General features: G+C 38.5%; 2 protein-coding genes across 6 annotated transcripts in view; one reads left to right on the top strand and one right to left on the bottom strand.

The window, feature by feature from the left end:
* The window catches only part of Vash2 (vasohibin 2), a 32,026-nt gene extending 26,592 nt beyond the window's left edge, over positions 1–5,434 (top strand). Inside the window, exon 8 of the mRNA XM_005374734.2 lies at positions 2,412–5,434. Within this exon, the coding sequence (XP_005374791.1) occupies positions 2,412–2,484 (73 nt within the window). The 3' untranslated portion in view covers positions 2,485–5,434. The remainder of the gene's footprint in view (positions 1–2,411) is intronic.
* Positions 5,435–6,977: 1,543 nt separating this feature from the next.
* Angel2 (angel homolog 2 (Drosophila)) overlaps positions 6,978–19,361 on the bottom strand; it is a 16,532-nt gene continuing 4,148 nt past the window's right edge. For 4 of the 5 annotated variants that reach the window (XM_005374730.2, XM_005374732.2, XM_013520031.1 and 1 more), the window contains 7 exons: positions 15,723–15,979; positions 14,624–14,693; positions 13,188–13,609; positions 12,225–12,351; positions 11,776–11,833; positions 9,962–10,125; positions 6,978–8,220 (listed from right to left, as the gene is read on the bottom strand). In XM_005374730.2, the coding sequence (XP_005374787.1) occupies positions 8,069–8,220; positions 9,962–10,125; positions 11,776–11,833; positions 12,225–12,351; positions 13,188–13,609; positions 14,624–14,693; positions 15,723–15,979 (1,250 nt within the window). In that variant the 3' untranslated portion in view covers positions 6,978–8,068. Of the gene's footprint in view, positions 8,221–9,961; positions 10,126–11,775; positions 11,834–12,224; positions 12,352–13,187; positions 13,610–14,623; positions 14,694–15,722; positions 15,980–18,502; positions 18,695–19,361 lie in introns of those variants that run through there. The other variant, XM_005374733.2, reaches the window with a different exon arrangement.

The following is a 19,361-nucleotide window of genomic DNA, read 5'->3' as shown; positions in this document are numbered from 1 at the left end:
CAGAGCAGGCCAGCGACTTCCGGGCAGTGTTTTCCTTACTGTGCGTCAGGCGGAGAGGTGGGACTCAGTGTTGAAGAAGATGCCAGGCCAGGAAGAAGCATGTGCAAGAAAGGCTTAGGAGTAGGGGAGCCCTCTGGGGAGTCCTGGAAGGACCCGAAGGCAAGAGGTGTCCTGGTGACCCACAGGACCGTGTAGTTTTCAGAGAGTAGCAGATTCATGAGCCTCCATGGCTTGGGTCCCGAATCTGTAGGACTGCAGCAAAGGCCTGCTTAGAAGTGACTCCCAGAGTGCATGTAGGTGAATTTTTGTTTCGGGGTACAGGGGACGGAGCCCAGGCCCTCAAGCATGCGAAGCAAGTGTTCTGCCACTGAACTGCACCGAGCTGGTGAATTCTGGATTCCCGAATTTTCCAAGTGTAGCACATTAGGGAGATGAGAAATCAGCTTCCCTTTATCACATGTGCCTCAAGCTGATGCTAACATACGGAGAGTCTACTTTGAGGGAGAAAAGTCTCAAGTTAGCTGTTTGGAAAACGATCCCATTTCGGGCAAGAAGACAAGGCAGAAACTATGTTCCGGGCTCTTTATGAATGAGATGCAAGTGGCTTCTGAAACCTGGCTTTTCTGTAAGAACCTTCATTCTGTCCACCTCGGTGGCCTGAGGGGTAGGACAGAGTTATAAATCCAAACTCTTAAGCAACACTGAGTTCCCTTTAGCTGCCAGCCCAGGAAGGGTCCTCACAAGGCCCTGAGCTACTCTTTCAGGCCAGCAGTGTCCCTGTTTAAGGGGACCAGGAGTGTCCAGGGCATAGCTGGCTGGTCCAGGGGACACCACTGCCTGATGATGAGTCACAAGTGCTGTCATACACGGAGAAGGATCACCACCCAAGTGTTACACACTGTACTGGCTGTGTCCCAGGAACCAAGAGAAAAAGACAGAGAAGGCGGCATGGGTCCTGACCAGTAAATCAGGACATGCAGTCAAGCTGAGAAATAAGCCCCGTGGAACACAGAGACAATTAAGATTATGAGTTATTTTTAGCAGGGCGGAGCAGCAAGTCAGGGAAAGCTTCTTATCCACTTTGAGGTGAAGTTTGCAAGACAAATGATCGCAGACCACTGACGGCCAAGATTTCATCTCAGAGACGGAGCCGAGGGAGGGAGGGATGTGTGGCAGAACTAGTGGTGTTCACCGAGCCGAGCTGATAGAAGCTAGCTGCTCACTGCTAGCTGAATGAGCTGGGCCACTTTCATGTCGGGAAAACTATTTGCTGTCAAACTTTTTAAAGAATTCAACGAAGAAACCTCTTACAATTATTTTTTAACACTTATGAACACAGTTCATGTTTAATATAAAAATGCCTTTATTTTCTTGTGAAAATGGCTAAATGTAAAGATGCAGGGAACATCCTAAACTTGCTCATCCCTTCCCCAAGGTGATTAGAGGCTCACTTGGAATGGAAAAACTGTAAGATAAGCCACGAGAACGGTTAGACATTTTTGTTAGGAAGTCATTTTTGAAGTCTTTAATGAAGATGGTTAATGTGCTACTAAATGATTTTCTCCCAAGTTCAAGTATTTTCTTGGTCCCATGTTCTATAATTTTTTTTTCTTTTTGGTACTGGGAATCAAATTCAGGGCCTCACACTTGCCACACAGGTGCTGTTATCACTGAGTTACATCCCTGGCCCTCCATGTTTTATACTGGAAAGTACTGTACAAAACATTTTTAGGGACAAGAGATGCTTTGCCATGCAAAGTTTTCTGCAATGACATGCTTTTTCAGATGAACTGATTCACTTTTATTTTACACATTCACGCCTGGAATATTAACCCTCCTTCAACAGTAACTGAGAACCTTGTAATCCTGAGGCGGGAAAATTGCAAGTTCAACCCCAGCCTGGGGCACTCAAGCAAGACTTTGTCTCAGAATATAAAAGGGGGAGTGTTGACTCTGTTTGAAGGCTCAAATTTCAGTCCCTGTACTGAAGAATAAGAAACCAAGAACCTCTCTGGGAATTTGAGTTGCCTTGTAATTCCTGGGTTTCCCCCAGGGCACAAATTCTAGGATTTCCAGGAGAATCTGACTTTGACTTCTAATCCTGTAGTACATGTGACGTTTTACTCTTACGAGGTGTACAGATACTGAATTTCAAAAGTTCTAGTGTGACCAAATCCAGGTGTAAAGTTGAAAAGCTCATTCAACACTCCGAAATTCTGATGTCCACACTGACCTGTTAAGAAAGCTCCTGAAGCCTATACAGGTAGACTTAAGATCAAGTAGAGCCGGGAGTGAAGCGGGTGGAAGGTGGAATGACAAACATAAAAAGGGTGGGGAGGACAGCGCAGCAGCCCGGACAGTGCTCACTAACTCTGTCCTGTCCCCTCCCTCTGGCTTCTGGTCTCTCCTAGGCCTGCCCTGCCTGAGAAGAAGGCAGTGGATCTCAGCACCCTGAATGAAGTGGGCTATCAGATCCGAATCTAGCCAAGCTCTGGCGGCCAGCAAGAGGGTTTTGTGGTGCTTCACTCTGCACTTTACCCAGCATCTTCAGGAGGAACTGCAATTATTTATTAAGAACTTGTGAATTTTATTTCTAAGGATTCACCTGGAAATAGAATCTGAGTGGATGGGAACAATTAGCTTTAAAAAAACTCCCACAGAGGCACCCATGAAAAGGCTAAAGAAACCCCACCGGGGTTGGACTGTCTCCCTCCCTCACGATCTCAAGGATAACAAACATGAACTGTAGTTTTATACTTCTCCATTTACTTTGTTTTGCTGGCTTTGAACATTATGCCTCACCAGTAGCGAATGTCATGAAGTCCCCTCCCCCACTTTTGGTATAGTAAGATCACTCAGTCAGTATTAGTCTCTTTCAGCAATAACAGAAGCAAGGATGGGTGGGTTTTTTTTAAGCAGTTAATATTACCTCAGCATTTTTACATCAGATATGCAAACTTAATGAAGTTTTGGTTTTTTATATTCTATTTGTATTGTTTCCCCACTGTTTCCCATGGGAATTTCTACACGTTTGGAATTTCTTCCTGGTGCACACGTGATGAGATTTAAGGTATTATATGCAAGTGTTTTACAAAAAAGCACTACAATTCTTCTGGCAATACGGGAAACCATTTTTAGGATCTTGGAGTTTCTTCTTAATCTTTCTGAAAGCATCCACTGGTGGCAATTTCTGTTCTTACAAAACAAGCACATTTGGAAGTTAGTCTTGTTCTGTCATTAGCATTTGAACTTTGCAGAGTCCAGCAGAAAGCACAAGAGGTCATGTGCTTAACACAGGCTCAGCAGCGTCGCGATTACCTCAGACGTAGCACACTCAGAAAGGCAGAGACCAGGAGCGAACCAGCGGGTCTTGAGCACTAGTAACCTTTCTGTTCACACGTCATCTGACTTTTAAACTCGAGTCAGGCTCTGATTCTCAAGGACTTGCTCTCATTAAACACGTGTTCCGATGTCTTATATTAAGGCATAATGAGATACATGATTATTTTCCAGTTCCGTGCTTTCAGGTGTCACACTTCAGAACATTTAGGAAGTACAAAATATGTTAGAGAAACAGAACTTTTTTTAAAAGGGAAGTCTTCTTGTACAAGGCTACATCTTGTGTGCTCCGTCCACGAGGCTGCACATCTAGGTTATGGGACAGCTTCTAAGGTCGTGCACAGTCTGTGTGTTCCAAATAGCAAGAGCAGAGCTTCTGTTTCATTTGTTTCTATCTCAGCAGCCACGCCAACTCGTGAGACCAAAGGACAGACTTAAGTGAAGTGTGCTAGCGCACAGGTGTTATTTCAATTCTCCGACTGAGGATGGAAGTAATGAAAAAGGAAAGTAACGAAAAAGTGAGGAAACTGCTTTCTGACAGTCTGGAGGTGATGGGAAAGCAAAAGAGCTTCACCCTTCAGTTGTGTGCGCAAGAGCTCACTTTACTGTAAAAAGCAGCGTTATTAACGAAAGTACTGTTTTCCTGTCGAAGGAAGCCATATGTCTCATTTAGACTAAAATACAACTTAAGTTAAAAATTCTAAACTTAATCACTTTCCTCAAGTGTAGTACTGTCAGTTAGTTTAAAATTGTTAGGGTTACAGATGTGGCTCAGTAGCACAGCTCATGCTTAGCCCGCGCAAGGTCCTAGGTTCCATCACCAGCACCAAAGTCACCTTCATCTGTCTCCACACGCTATACCCATGTGTGGCCGCACAGCCGCATGTACTGAGGTTTTTGAAATGGCAGTGCATCATTTCTCACTCTGAAACAATACTGACTTAATCATGTATGTTCTTTTTATCCACCTGAAACTTTATTATATGAATATTAGACTACTTAAAACACTGCAGCCATTCACAGAGCTTGGAGTACCATTTGCCAAGCATTACTTAAGGACCACCCCATCACCGACACAGAAAGTCAACTAGTTGCATGGCTTCTTGTTTCCTACAAGAAAAAAAGGATAGGAATATAAAGTGGTTGCTGATATGCTGACATATGAGCCTTAAAATTGCCAACTGGCCTAATGATTTCATTAGTAACCTAATTTCCTCCACATGCCTTGATTTTTAGATTTGTGTTCCCAAATCAAGGGTTAGTCCCAGAAACATGAAAATTCATTTAAAATGTTCTGAAAAATTCTATTTCTACTGCCTATAGAATATTGATTTCTGTAACTATAGGGAAGTCACCAAACTCCTAAATTCTATTGGCAATAATACAATTAATAAAAAAACTCCAACAACCCCAAGATGACCCAACTAAATAACAAAACCAACATATTTCACTTCCCAAAACTGATTTTAAGATTGGCTGTAATTCAAAAGATAAAAAAAAAAAACAAACACTGAGATAATCTGGAATCTTTTTTTAAAAAAGTAATTATGCAAGAGAAATTTTATGGTGAAGCCAACACTGGCAATGTATGCAAAGTTTAAATGAATGACAGAAATCTTGATTTGAGACTAATTGTGCTAATTTGAGTACACTTCATTTCAGAAAGTGGTATTTAGTATTTTCTATATATACTGAAATCATGAACATTTCACTTTTTCTATGTCAATTATTTCATAAGGTTTTTATTAATTGATATTGGTAAACAGAACTTTGGAAATCTTAATTCAGTATTCTTACTATACCCAAGGCTTTTTGTAAGCTATAGTTTTATGTACAATCTTGTACAGTTTTTTTGACATACAATTCAGAATCTTGTTTATTCTCTTGGACTTTGTTCTGGCCAATACGTTTTTTTTAAATCTTTAAGAAAAACTGTGATTGTTTTAGTGGGTATTTTTCTAAGTAAATGAAAACTTGTATAATGGTATTTTAGAGAGTGCCAGATAAGTGCATGCTTCAAGTTAACTCTTTTCCTCATCACTTGTACGTTTATACACAGCATGAGACTTTAATAAAACCATCCTGGCAAGCTAAAGATTGCTTCCTTTTCTTTCTCAAATGTAAGATGGTGTGATATGGCTCCTCGTCATCTTATTTCATACATGTTCTAACGAATTAATCTATCATCCTCAACTCTCCTCTTTTATAGTTTCCAAACTCAAATATTAAACATGATTTCCAGACTCAAAATATTAAACATTATTTTGGCATCTCAATTAACTTGTCTTTTAGCATCACTTACATAATACAGGCTGCAAAGGGAATGAAATAATAGTTGTTTGAAGAGCACAAGTTCAGCATGTACAGCTTAGGACCCCTACCACACAATCTGCAGGCACAGACACGTAAGTACGATAATTTATTACATGATTTACAAGTACGAAGTGCAAGTGACCTCATGCTGTTTCCCCAAGCCCTTGAATTCCCCGGCTCTTTTTCTAGAAAAGCAAAGGGTTAAAAGCACATAGTAGTTAAGTTCTCAAAAAAAAAAAAAAAACACAAAGGATTTCAAACATGCATATTATCTTGATATGCAAAAGCACAATAAAACCAAAATCTTACTATAATTTTTCTTTGCATCTAGAGGTTGGATAGTAAAACGTTTTGGTTTCTGCAATTAATTGGATTTGGTCTTGGCAGGTAAATATGAGGCTCCAGCAGAGTTATCAACTCTTCTGGTCAAAAAAAGTAAAGATAGATAATTTAAGTAATCACTTTCAGTGCAGCTTTAGAAACTTGTGAGAAGGTCACACTAGCCTGTAGCTTCTGGTCCACAATAACACGCCACTTGATAAGCTAAAGTAGAAAGCAATATTATGGATTCTTGTCAAAGTGAAGAACAGGAAATGGGCTTAAATTGACTATATTTATTAGGTATAAAAAAAAATTTTCTCAGAGGTTTTCAGGGATGTCATTTTGCTCACAATGACCTATACATAACAGTTACTTGCTAATAAATTCACTCAATTCAAACAAGTAATTAATAAATGAATTTTCATTTCTTTCCCCAATACTAAAAAAGGATATTATACTATCATTACAAATTGATGATGATTATATCTGCTAGCCAGGACATTTGATTTTCTGCAAACAACTACTAAAAACTGTGGAAAATCTGGGAACTATATATATATATTTTTTTTTTTTTTTTGGTTTTTTCTCCGGTACCGGGAACCGAACTCACGACCTTGCGCTTGCCAGGCAGGCGCTTTTTGCCGCTGAGCTAAATCCCCAGCCCCTAACTATATATATTTAATACTGTAAGTAAAAACTGAAAAAGTGAGAAGTCAAACATTTAAAAGTACTTGCTTATTACAATTCTTACAAGACAAATCTTTATAACCTGTATGCCTTCTTTTGAACTTTCATCTGATTTAATTTTTAAAAATAATTATAGTAAGCATTTGGTACAAAAATTTTAAAGTCCAAGACTATTGTTTTTTTCCGAGTTAAGGTAAAACATTCTATTTAAAAAAACTCACTGTAAAAAATGTTTACAGCTTAGTGCAAAGTGACTACCTAGTAAAAACGCCTGTAACTCTTGAGCCTACTGTCTACAAAAAAAAGGACATTTGTACTTACTTTGTTTCAAAAATGTTTATTCAAACATTTCTCTAGAATTGACTACAGGCTTTATATTAAACCTGCTCATAACCAACCACCTCATAAAAAGTGTTAGCACCACCTCACCCTGGTGTGTCATTATGAAACAAAACAAAGAGAGAAAAAGGAAAAACCCTTACATAGTTAAAAGGACTCCTGAAAGAGCACTTGGACACAGGTTAGTATTTCCCCAGGAGAGCTTCACAACTTCTTCATGTTCCTGAGCCACACCAAAAATAATCTCATAGCTGCCACTTTGTTCCAATGACAATTGTCATAATGAAAACAAATGTCTACAGAATTCAGACAAATGTCTACAGGTTCAGTAAAGTAAATGTCTTCCTCAGCCCAGGCATCTATTCTTCCAACTAATTTAAAAAAGAGAAAGAAAAACAAACACACAAAAAACAATGCTAGAAAAACAGGCAGAGCCCCCGTCTCTGCTTCTCTGAGGTGGAAAGAGCAGGCATATGCGAAGGGTTTATGCTCTTACCAGGTACAGCAGCCCACATTTCCCAAACATTTTCTCAACCAGCTGTACACGTGTCCATGGAATAAGACGGAGCAAGTTTTCTGCCTAGTTTAGAAAGCACTATCCAGCCCCTTCAGATACGAAGATGATTGACACTGGTAGATGACCCAGTGGTTTCTTAGGTGAACTAATTAGGACTCCACAAAGGGCTTCCCCAAAGAGACCAGGCCTCGCAGAGAGGAACCAACCTGTGGTTTGCAAGAACCCACACAGTCTGGAGCCACTATAAAGCTTGCCAAAAACATGAAGTGAAATTCTTCACTAAGCAGACTAAGAAGATACGCCACATTTAAAAACCACTATCAATTTTACTAGAATTAGAATAAAAAATATTTACACCTCTTTTACAATAAAGAGTATTTAGATCTTGTCTGGAAAATATTTTTCATTGTTAAAAAAGAAAATGATTATAAACTTGTTTCTTCTGGTATCTGTTACTCCATAGCACAAAAATAAACAACATGCAAACACTGAACTTTACATGTGTTGAAAAAGCACATAAATTGGAAAAAAATTATGTACACAACCAAAGAGTCAGAGCTCAAGTCTGAATTTAGCCAACAGAGGCAGATGATCTGAAGAGTTATTTTCGTTTGGAAGTCCGTTAACAGTCCATAAGTCCTCCTCTGTGAGAAGCGACAGTCTAGCCAGAAGTTTCAAGCCACCAGCCAAAGCAACTTCAGCTCCTACATTACAGAAACACACAGATTTAGGGAAACTGTCATGTCAACAGGCTATTGCAAATTAACTGTATAAATATTTTTTCTAAACAACAACAGAACTTGAGGTGTGCTGGTGCACGTCTGTAATCCCAGCAGTCAGGAGGCTGAGGCAGGAGGACTGCTGTGAGTTTGAGGCCAGCCTAGACTATAATAGTGAGTTCATGGCCAGCCTGAACTACATAGTGAGACCCTGTCTCAAGAAAAAAAAAAAAAAAAAGAAAAAAAGAAACAGCTTGAGACCCAGTCCAGGAGATTAATAGGAAAATTTTTACAACATGATTAATTTTGTTGAGTTTCACAGCATTTCAGATGTTCCACAAATAATTTTTAGAAGAAAATATTAATGGAACACACAAAATTTTTAATAGTTTGAGCCAGGTGTGGTGGTGCACGCCTGTAATCCCAGCACTTAGGGTCTTGCTATATAGTTCAGGCTGGCCTTGAACTCACTGTGTAGTCCAGGCTCGGCTCAAACTCGCAGTGATCCTCTTGCCTCAGCCTCCTGAATGCTGAGATTACAGGCGTGTGCCACCATACCCAGCTAAAAATAAAATTTTTTAAAAATCAATTTTTAAAAATATTTTGAGATTGACAGCCACCTAATTCATCTACCAGCCACTCTTTTTGCAAAAGACCGAACAGACCCAAACTACAGCCACATGAGTAGTTTATAAGGTGAGTGGAGATAAGTTAGTATCATTCAGTCTCAGAGCTGCCCTGGAAGCAGAATGAAAGGTGACAGTGTCTCAACACTGTTTTGAGCAGCTGATCCATGACTCTCTTCTGCCACCTAGGGCACTTCTGTAGACATGACATCTTCCCGGCCTTACTACGAATTCAAAGGAGCAAACTTCATCATAGCTTGATTTAGTGGGAGGAGTAAGCACTTCCTGAGTGTTACTAATATGGTGATCCCCAGATGGAAGGGAAAGGATGAACCAGAAAAGCATAAAAAAATAGGAGAAAAAAAAAAAGGAAACAAGCTGCCCACACTCAGGACTTCCGAGATTTCTGAATAGTATTTTTAGATCTCCAGTTATTTTTTTCCCTCATTTTATATCCTTTGGTTATTCCATCTCATTTTCGCTAAGTCATACAAGGAAAATCACCTTTGCTTTCTGCAAACACACAGTACTATTACACCTTCCTTCCTTTGGTCATTCCATCTCATTTTCGCTAAGTCATACAAGGAAAATCACCTTTGCTTTCTGCAAACACACAGTACTATTACACCTTTCTTCCTTTTCAGAAAGAGCCCACATTCCAGGGGCAACAGAACACCGCTGTCTGTGTGGGCAGCATAAGCATGGTCCTACAACGGGGGCAGCGCACTTAGTAAATGTACGACGACCACGAAGATTCAGTTTCTATCATGGCTCAAATAGTACATTTACGGCAAGTGAAAATAAAGGGCAATATGAAAGGCCTATAATTCAGAAGCTAACCGAAACTGATGGAAGCACTGAGGATGTGGTTCTTAAGTAATAATTCGCTTTGGGGATGTTTTACTGCCTTCCTGATCAAATGCAGGCAATAATCTGATGCCTTCAGGTATACTACCACTCCATCTATTTAAAAACATTTTTAACTTCTACATCTAGAACTTCATCTAGATGAAGCTAACTTTTAGATTAACTTTAAAACATCAGCCCTGGAGGGTGAGCTCCTGTTCTCTCAAGCAGAATGAAGATCGCCCAGTCTTTACCTGGGTGCCCAGCACCGTCTTCCTTTTCTGCAGAGTAGAAAATATAATCCACAGTTATGGCACTTCGGGAATGACAGGTGGTCACTTCTGGAATTCCAGTGTCAGGAAAGTAATGTGAGTAAACAGAGGACAAGCTGAAATGGTGTTGTAAACTTGAAGATAATCTAAATTGAAAAGAGAAAGTATTTATACTCTGTGAGTTTTTCAAGACTTATATAATTCCTCCTATTGAAAGTACTTTCTCATTTACTCCCTAGAATGAGACCAAATGTGGATATTTTATTTAAACAGACCACATCATAATGTCATTCATTTATTCATGCAGAGAGACCTGGGAGGCTATACATGGAGGGGGATTGTGAAAAGCTCAATTACTAGCATTCCAATGAGTCTTAATTGTTTATGACATGTTTAAGAGCCTCCAATTAATGAACACATATTATAAAACAACTTAGCATTTTGGGGGTTGTTTTTAAGAAAGAAAATTAAAAAGGATAAATAGTATTTAGGAACGCTATCTGGTACTCTCTAGACTTCGGAAGTCAGGGCGCCATCTCTGTTATTTTTATTCTAATGTGTAAGACATTTTGTGCCGCATCTTAAGACAGGGCCTATGATGGTGTACATGTACTCCATGCCACAAATGCAAGGGATCAGTCATTTTCTAAGAAGACATCATGTACTTTATGGATCACTTATGCCATGAAGGAAAATAAAATTTTTAGAACATTTTAGAATTCATTAAATATTCACCAACATCTACAAAGGCACTATCTGATGTGCTGAGGAGACAGATCGAGATGTGGACCTTGCTTTTAATAAGCTTGATGTCAGTGACCAAAGGTTATTTCTGGAAGTGACTTTCTAACAAGTCTAAGAACTTCTCTACAGTATTATGAAATGTAAGTCTCTGCAACTGTAATCTTACTATCAGTTTTTCATAGCTTATTAGTCAGATTAGTCTTTTTATTAATCATAGGAGAATGTTTTTTATATTTGAAAGGTTTAATCATGAATTTCTCAATATTTTTATAACATTAAAAATTGCTTCACTTTTTCTAGGTTTTTATCAGAGAATATTTTTGCAAAACAAGGTATAAAAAAATAAAATTGAAAGCAGATAAAATGTAGGAGATTGTTTCTAATTTGGTCCCTAAATATACGTATTAAAGAGTCACAATATAAAGTACTCAAAACATTTCAAGAATCTTCCAAAGAGACTTGTTATATCAAAATATACCCACTCCTCAACTACAGCCCTTAACATTCACATTTCTTAATGTGAGTTTTATCTGTCTACCTCTGATGTCCTCTTCTTGAGAGTTCAGAAGACAAATAAAAATAATCATCTTTCCTACTGGCATATTCTTTCTTGGATCAATTGTCCCAGATTGTTTTGAGCTCTAGTAGGTCAAACAAGACTGTGAAATTAGAAAGATGTCTTCCTGCCATCTCGGCCACTGATTAAATTTCAAAGACACTTAAGTTGGTCTAGGCCCACAGACAGATTGCTTCCTTTCCTAACACTACCTACGCATCGACTATTGTACTTTATTTGCTTCGTCTCTCTCAATCTTCACAACCCAAAACTATAGACAAGAAAACAATCTCAGAGATGTGAAATTTCTTGCACAAAATCACAAAGCTAAAATGCAGCAGAGTCACGTTTCGATTCGTGTCAATTTCACACAAGAGCCAGCACTCTCTTCCATCAGGACGTAGTATCACCTTCATCTTCAAACCAAGTAATTTTTGAGAAATGATTTCTTATTCAACTAGTCAGGAAATATCTACTGTTGCTTTCCAGAACTCACTTTTCAGCTGTGACTAGAACCTCTGTTTTCTCCAGCTGTGTTTGTGTCAGGTCACCATCTGTAAGAACAGAAAGAAATACATTAATCCTACTGACAGTGTTTTGCACTCGTCTGTCTTAGTCTTGCCCTCTTACTGTAGTGTCGGTCTTTAGGGTGTATCTAGACATGCCTTGTTAAATGTTTTATCCTGGAGCCTATGTCTTGATGGTCTCCAGAATTAGAAAAAATATAATGCAGCAATTTCAAGGCAACATGCAAGTAATTCATGCACAGATAATTTTAGCTGTTTAGTGTTTAAAAAGTAAATTTAAAGCTCTTAAAAAACAAAGGAATGAACAAACAACTATCAATATTCATCCTTGAGATGCTGTCCCTTTAAAATGCAGTTTTATGCCTTCAAAGGGAACCCTATTCCCCAGCCGCTGCCACAATGTACTGTGAACACTTACCTGACTTTTCTACTTTTGGTACCTGCTGTACCTCATACACACAGTTCTGTGAGATACCTAGGTTTGGGGGCCAAATTGGAATAGATAAAATTCTTTGTCCCCGTGAAGACTGTTCTTGGCCAGATACCTAAACAAAATTTCAACAGGTATCTTAAGTGAATAGATTTTAGATAATTTATGTATTGAAAAGTTATGTCTTAAATAAAAGTAATCCAAGAATGGTAAATATATTACCCTTTCTTCGTTCATTAATTATTTGTGCATATAAAATCATGTTCAAATATACTTCAGAAAGCACTTACTGTTTACATGAAAATGACAATCTTCCCCTACACTTTTTCTCTATTTGAACACTGAAATGGTCGGTAGCTTTCAACTAATCAAATATTGAGAAGGATCAAGTCTTTTAAAATTTAAAACTATCGCTCAAAATTCCAGTGAAGAAGAGCTTATTTTGGTTAAATATACTGAGAATTAAGTGATTTATAGTAAGCAGAGGAAAGCACAATAGAAATAATAGTATGGACTAAATTATACTAACCTAAAGAATGAAAATATGTCTCACTGTATAAAGAAAAACTTATATAAATATGAAATTAGTTTTGCCAACTATATTGTCCACATCCAACATGCAAAATTCTATCCTGCCACCATGTAAACATTCCTTATTTGTGAGGTACCCGGGTCTGTTGATACTTTTTCTTCTTCTCCCTGCCTGTCCTCCCCATTTTTGGCTGCCTGCTAATTCCTCCAAGCAGAATGCTGCCAAAGACATGAAATAAAGGTAAAATTAAACCAAGTGCAGAAACCTATTGAGTGGTAGCTGGGGAAGGTCATCGCAGCATGACAAAGTGAGGTAATGGTTCATCTGAGGTTTTCAACAGCCATGTAACGAGTATCCTCATGTTAGGACAGACAGAGCCACGAAATTCATCTCCTGGTAATGATGAAGTGACCACTTACCTTTCCTATAGCAAGTCCTTCATAATTCAACCTTCCTTCCTTTATGAAACTATAGAGTGGAGAACCAGGAACAGAGTTAAAGTCACCACACATAACAATGGGACAGAAACTGCCATCTTTCTGGTGAGCAACACTGGAAATCTCTGCCAGCAGCATTGCCAACTGGGTCAGCTTAATATCACCTCGCCTTGGGTTGTACAACAAGTGTGTATTAGCTACACAGATCGCAGGCGAGTCAGCACAGGGTATTTTGGGCTGCAAGAGTAAAACTAATCCAATATTGTCTCTGTCCAAGAGAGGGATATCACGGCGGTAGAATTCCACTGGGTTCACTGATAAGAGTGAAAACTTGGAATGTTTGAAGCAAATGGCACAGCCATCGGGTTTCCTTCCTGTGCGCATCTTATATTCGCAGTGATAACCTGTGAGAAAGAAATGAATTTAAAACAAGGGACTGTTCTCATGCAGTACACATATGTGTTTTGACATCGCTTCCCCACTAGTCATGTAGGATGGTAGTAAGTGTGTAACCAAAACGTTTAGGACTGGGTTTAACAGGTCTCTTACTGGCAGACTTTAGTGCGGAGTACGCTAGTGTGTAGCAATACTCTCCCAGTTCCAATGGAGTGAAACTCGGTCAGGGCACTGACAGTGAGGACTTAGAAAAATCTGCCTCTCCTCCCCATCTCATATCTGGTCTTTCTGCCTCTACCTCTCTCCCCCTCACTCCATTCACAGTATCCTGGCTTCCTCCCTTGCCTCAAATACATTCCAACCCCAGGAATTCCTGCTGCAGAGTGCTCCAGACCTCGCTTATTCCTGCACCTTTTTTAAGCCTTTGTTCAAGTATCAATTTGTCCAATTATTTTGCTTAAAACCTCTTCCACTGCACTTTCCTGTTTCTCTCCAGAAAACTACCATTACTAAATATGCTTGCCACATATTTTGTTCAGTGTCGGCTTTTCTCCATAAAGGAGGAAACTTTTTACTTGTTTTTCCCAGTGTTCTTTCTATTCTACTAGAACAGTAGACAGTAGGTACTGAAAAATTAGTTGGGAATGAATGCAAAGTAGCGCATTTCTCAAATTTATGTGACTACAGATGACTGGTTTATGAAAGCGTTTCTTCAACAGGTTTTAAGCTTTTATTCATTATGAAGCTTAAAATCCTGCAGCTGTAGTGATGAACAGGAAGCATGGTCCCTGCACTCATGTAGCTCAGAACCCTAGATGTGTACTAGGCGAGGGAACTCCTGGGCAAGGAGCAATTCCCAAATGAAATACTTCACTCTTTCTCTGACCTTTTGAAATACATACACTTTCAAAATTAATGTTTTTTTAGCCCAAATATGCCATATATTTTTGATTAGAAGTTATGTTTTAATAACTAACAAATTTTCAAAAGTACATCTAGCTAAAATAAAAGTTATACTATACCCAGCGATTCCAGACTTGGCCTGATTTCTTTTCCATAATGATCTTCTTGAACTTCTTGCAGACAAAGTACCTTGGAAGAAAAAAGTGACTTGGATCACCATATAGAGATGCAAGTGTGAATGTTCTAGTACTTTTGTCTTTAAAAATAGGCTTCTTGAGAAAAGAAGGAAAAACTGGAAACAAAGCTTTGCAAATGGGGAGGGAAAGAGGGGTTGAAGGGAAGGTGAAGAGAAGGTGGGGGAATGGAAAAAAAGGAATCAAGTTATATCGTGTACAGTACAAATTCTCTAGGATGAATGTGATCATTACGTATATCTAAAATGCACCAATAAAATCTGATTTAAAAACAGAAAGAAATAGGCTTTTGAAATTTCAAACTTGAGAACTGAAATAAAAGACTTATAATACTTGTTATTTCTAGATCAAATCAGTGTCTCCAAATTTGATCAATCTCAAAACTCTGGCCCTTTTATCACATGGCACTCTCTCACCATCCAAAAGTTGCTATTTCTCAAAAGAAATATTTTCAATTTACATGTCAGATTATGTTTCTTGAAGGTTAATTAGTACTAGTGTTCTGGGTCTTAGGTTGACTTCTGGTTTTGTTTTTGTCTTTTTGAGACAGGGTCTCGCTATGCAGTTCAGGCTGGCCTTGAGATCACTCTGTAGCCCAGGCTGGTCTCAAACTCGCAACAATCCTCCTGCCTCAGCCTCCCGAGTGCTGGGATTACAGGCGTGGGCCACCATGCCCAACAGGTTGATTTCTTTGAATGCTATCATCTATATGGAATTTTTCATAAATTGTTAAAATTCAAATAAAAATATTTACTTAATATATTGCCAATCCCTATCTCAAAACTGGTCAATATTTAAAACCTTTCAGATCCTTTTAAAAAAAAATCAGATGACTATTTATACAACCCACTAGCAATGACTCTTAAAGTCATAATACCTTGTTAAGAACTGCTCCATTACCCTTAAGATCTTCGCTTCTTTCCCCATAAACAAAATGTGTAAGACCATTTTATTCCCAAATGCACAAAGGAAATATTTAATTCAACTTTTCCTTCTGTGGGAAATTTTGATATTTTGCACTTACATCCGCATCAAAGTGTTTAATTTCTTTTAGAATATTGGGAAACCTAAAACTCCAGTGTAATACTGGCCGTCGGCAGTGTCTGTAAAGGTGCGAATTATCTTCCAACAAATCCTGTGACAGTATATTGTAGGACATCACTGAAAAGTCAAACTTGTTCTCACTGTCTTCACATTCAGGATTGACATTTTTGTCACCCAGGATCTTGGCATTTTCTTTATTATGGTTACATACATATTCCCAGTTCCTTTTTATCATGCCTGTTAAAATATAGGAGACAAAGCATAAAGAATCAATAAAAAAGAGACCATGTAGTTTCTTGTGTAGAAGTATCTTCTTTTTAAAAATTCTCATAGTCAATGAATTAAAATGTTTTTCCCTAGAAAATGGCAATATAGCACTGACTAACTAGAAGTTGTCATCAAATTGATTACAAAGGCAGCAAAACGACACAGTGACTGATCAAGGGGTATACAACAGGCTTACAAGGATCTAGCAAGTCATTCTGAAGGCTGCAATCATGTGCTAATAAAACTATGACTATATACAGCGGTTGTGCTTTCTCTATTCTTCTGGTTAAGAAGCAGTTCTACTACAGACATACTTAGCACCTTTATAACCATAATGATATATCTGTATGTCACAGCTTGCTTTTCAATGAGGTGATTTCACACTACATTTTATTTCCTATTAGTAAGATAAAATTATCCAACGATTAAATGAGGTCCAGAAAAAACTCTCAGTTCAGAATTCTGGTTTACACATGAATGGAGCTGGCATAATGGCAATGTATGGAAGCAGTATTTAATGTTTAAAACATTAAGATGGAACAGCTGCAGATATCGCTCAGTGGCACACTGAGCTAGCCTGGCAGGCGCGAGGTCCTGAGTTCAATTCCCAGTACCAGGAAAAAAAAAAAGATGGAACAATGCAAACAAAATGAACACAAAAAATCTTTTTAATGTACACAAAAGCAAAAATTAAATGAGACAATTACAAAACACCAGTCAACGATAGCTGGCTGACAAACCCAGCAAGCAACAACCAGGAAATGTGTTAGTTTATACTCTGCAAACAACATGCTCTCTGAAAAAGTGATGAAGAGAATAAAAAAGGATGAGGTTCATCATTAGAAGTAGTCCTCAGAAATTACTAACACGTGTGTGTACACACACATGCACACACCCATATATTCACCTTTGATCTTTATCTCTTGCCCCACCATTAAAAAGGACTTACTGCCATGGAAGCTAGCAAGAAAAACATGGAACTTTTAGAGACACTGTGCACTCAAAAGGAGAAAACAATAGGAAGAACCTGGATTTGGAGATGGACTTCCAAGCATGATTGGGCTACATGAAAAGTCAGCCCTAGACTATCTTCCTCTATCTTGCATGGAGGCTTCCATGTTATTGCAATGCCTAAAATATTACCAATGAGAAACTAAATTGAAGTTAAAATATTCTATATGCTTACATATGGGTGAAAAAAAGGAAATACACTAATATTTTTAAAAATATCTGTGTAGGATTGTATGAGTCTTTTCCAAATCTTCTACAATGACATATTTACAATCAAAATATCGGGGCTGGGGATTTAGCTCAGCGCCACAGCGCCTGCCTGGCAAGCGCGAGGTCATGAGTTCAATTCCCGGTATGGGAAAAACAAACAAACAAACAACAAATACAATCAAAATATCAATATACTATAAAAAATACAAATGAAACTGTAACTTTTTTTTTTTTTTTTGGTTTTTGTCCGGTTTTTTGGTTTTTAAATCCCCAGCCCCATGAAACCGTAACTTTAAAAAAAACTTTGGTGAATTAGTTTCTTCAGATTACTCTTCTCAGTAAGTAATCTGCTGCAGTGAGGAACAGAACTTTTGATCAGAGGACAGAAGAGGAAGATAATTTGCATGACTAGCAAGGTCTGGATGGAACAACGGGGTTGGAGATTTATGATACCATGAAGGTACTACGAGAAGGGTAAAGAAAAATATGGAAAGTAACAAAACCAAACTAAATCAAAGTTTTTCACTACTACAGAATTTTGCCTAGAGCTTTTCCTGTGCCGGGGAGAGGGAAGGAAACTATCTCATTTCTTGTCCTTCACTGAATATGGAGTTTCCCAGCCCCTATGGGCTCAGAACTAAGCTAACTGTACCGGCTATACAGAACTCCTCTGAATGTTTATTACACCACTAATAAACTGGAGATTACCAACGAAGGTGTCTGCCATGAAGCAAAGTCTTCACATGTACACAAGGTAGAAAGGGCTCTAATCATGCAAACGAAATGTAAGCTACCATCACAAATACAGCACTACCCTGGTTCACTGTCATATTAAAATATGAAAGACAAAGGTGTAAAAAAACCTTGTTCATCGTTCTTTATAAAATACATATATATAATGGCTTTTAAATGCACTAAGATTTTTATGGCACTGATAAGCAGAGTTCGTAAATCAATTCTTCTTGCATTTTTTAAATAACCAGGACTATTGGATTATCTGATTAACACAGTGGCTCTCAAACCTCTATAGCTTGTAGAACCTTTTGCCACTGCTTCTCACGTCCTGGAACACCATCTCTGACATAGCAGGACTGATGCTGGGATGATGGGGTAAACACAGCTTTTACCCCGACCACCTTTGCTTTTCATAAACATACATGATGTGTTCAGATATGGGTTCCACGGAAGACACTGAACACCATGGACACAGTGGATAGTTCTGGTCTTCATATACTTCACAACATTATGTTCACACTACGAAAGCTTATATACCTTCCATGTCAGGAGGAACAAGGTGATCACAGCAGAGAAGACAGATGAATCAAAGAAAGTAAGCAATAAGCCTGATCAGGTTTTTGGGGTGCCTAATTATAAAGTCAGAATTGTGCCACACAAATCCTTCAAATATCACTTTTAAGTGATAGGTAATTTAGCAGTGCTGTTCTCTTGATTGAAAAGGATTAGTGAAAAATCAGAAGTCACAAACAGGGCTTAACGCAGAGCCTTTTCCTTATTCACAACACCTAGGAAGAACGGATACATAAACAGTCAGGTTTCGATCAAAGACGACCAATCTGTAAATGTCATTCCACATCCGTTAAAGGGAACACAACAACAACAGCACAATTTTCTGAGTACCTACTATGAAGCCCACATGTGTTAGGCACTTTGACATCGCTCATTTCATCCTTAATAGCCTCTCAAAGTGGGGGTTATTTTACACTAGGAAACCAAGGAGCAACGAGGCCAAGTAACTTTTCCGAATTCACACTAGTGGTGGGACAAACGAGGACAGAGAGTAGCACCTAAGCCCATGCTCATGCCATTGGGCTGTGGCTCCATCTGAGGGCACGGCAGACTTAGAAAGGATAAACAGAGGAGCATGCCCTGACCTGATGAACAAGGAATATGGATGTGAAGAACTATCTGAGGTTGCCATACAGATCTGGATTTACAGATCATGAACTGTGCCTAGGAATCTGATTTTAATGCCTCTAAATACACCTTTCACTCAGTCTAACAATTATCTCCACAGGAAATGGTTAAATGCTACACAAGCAGATTTTTACTTCTTAAGTGACTAGAATTTCTATTTACATGTGTTTTTTTCCTAAATCCTTTTAACTGTATA

The sequence above is a fragment of the Chinchilla lanigera genome, unplaced genomic scaffold, assembly GCF_000276665.1.
Source record: "Chinchilla lanigera isolate Chin_1 unplaced genomic scaffold, ChiLan1.0 scaffold00005, whole genome shotgun sequence".
Classification (NCBI taxonomy): Eukaryota; Metazoa; Chordata; class Mammalia; order Rodentia; family Chinchillidae; genus Chinchilla; species Chinchilla lanigera.
Note: the sequence above shows the minus strand (reverse complement) of the source record. Positions and strands in the feature narration are given on the sequence as shown.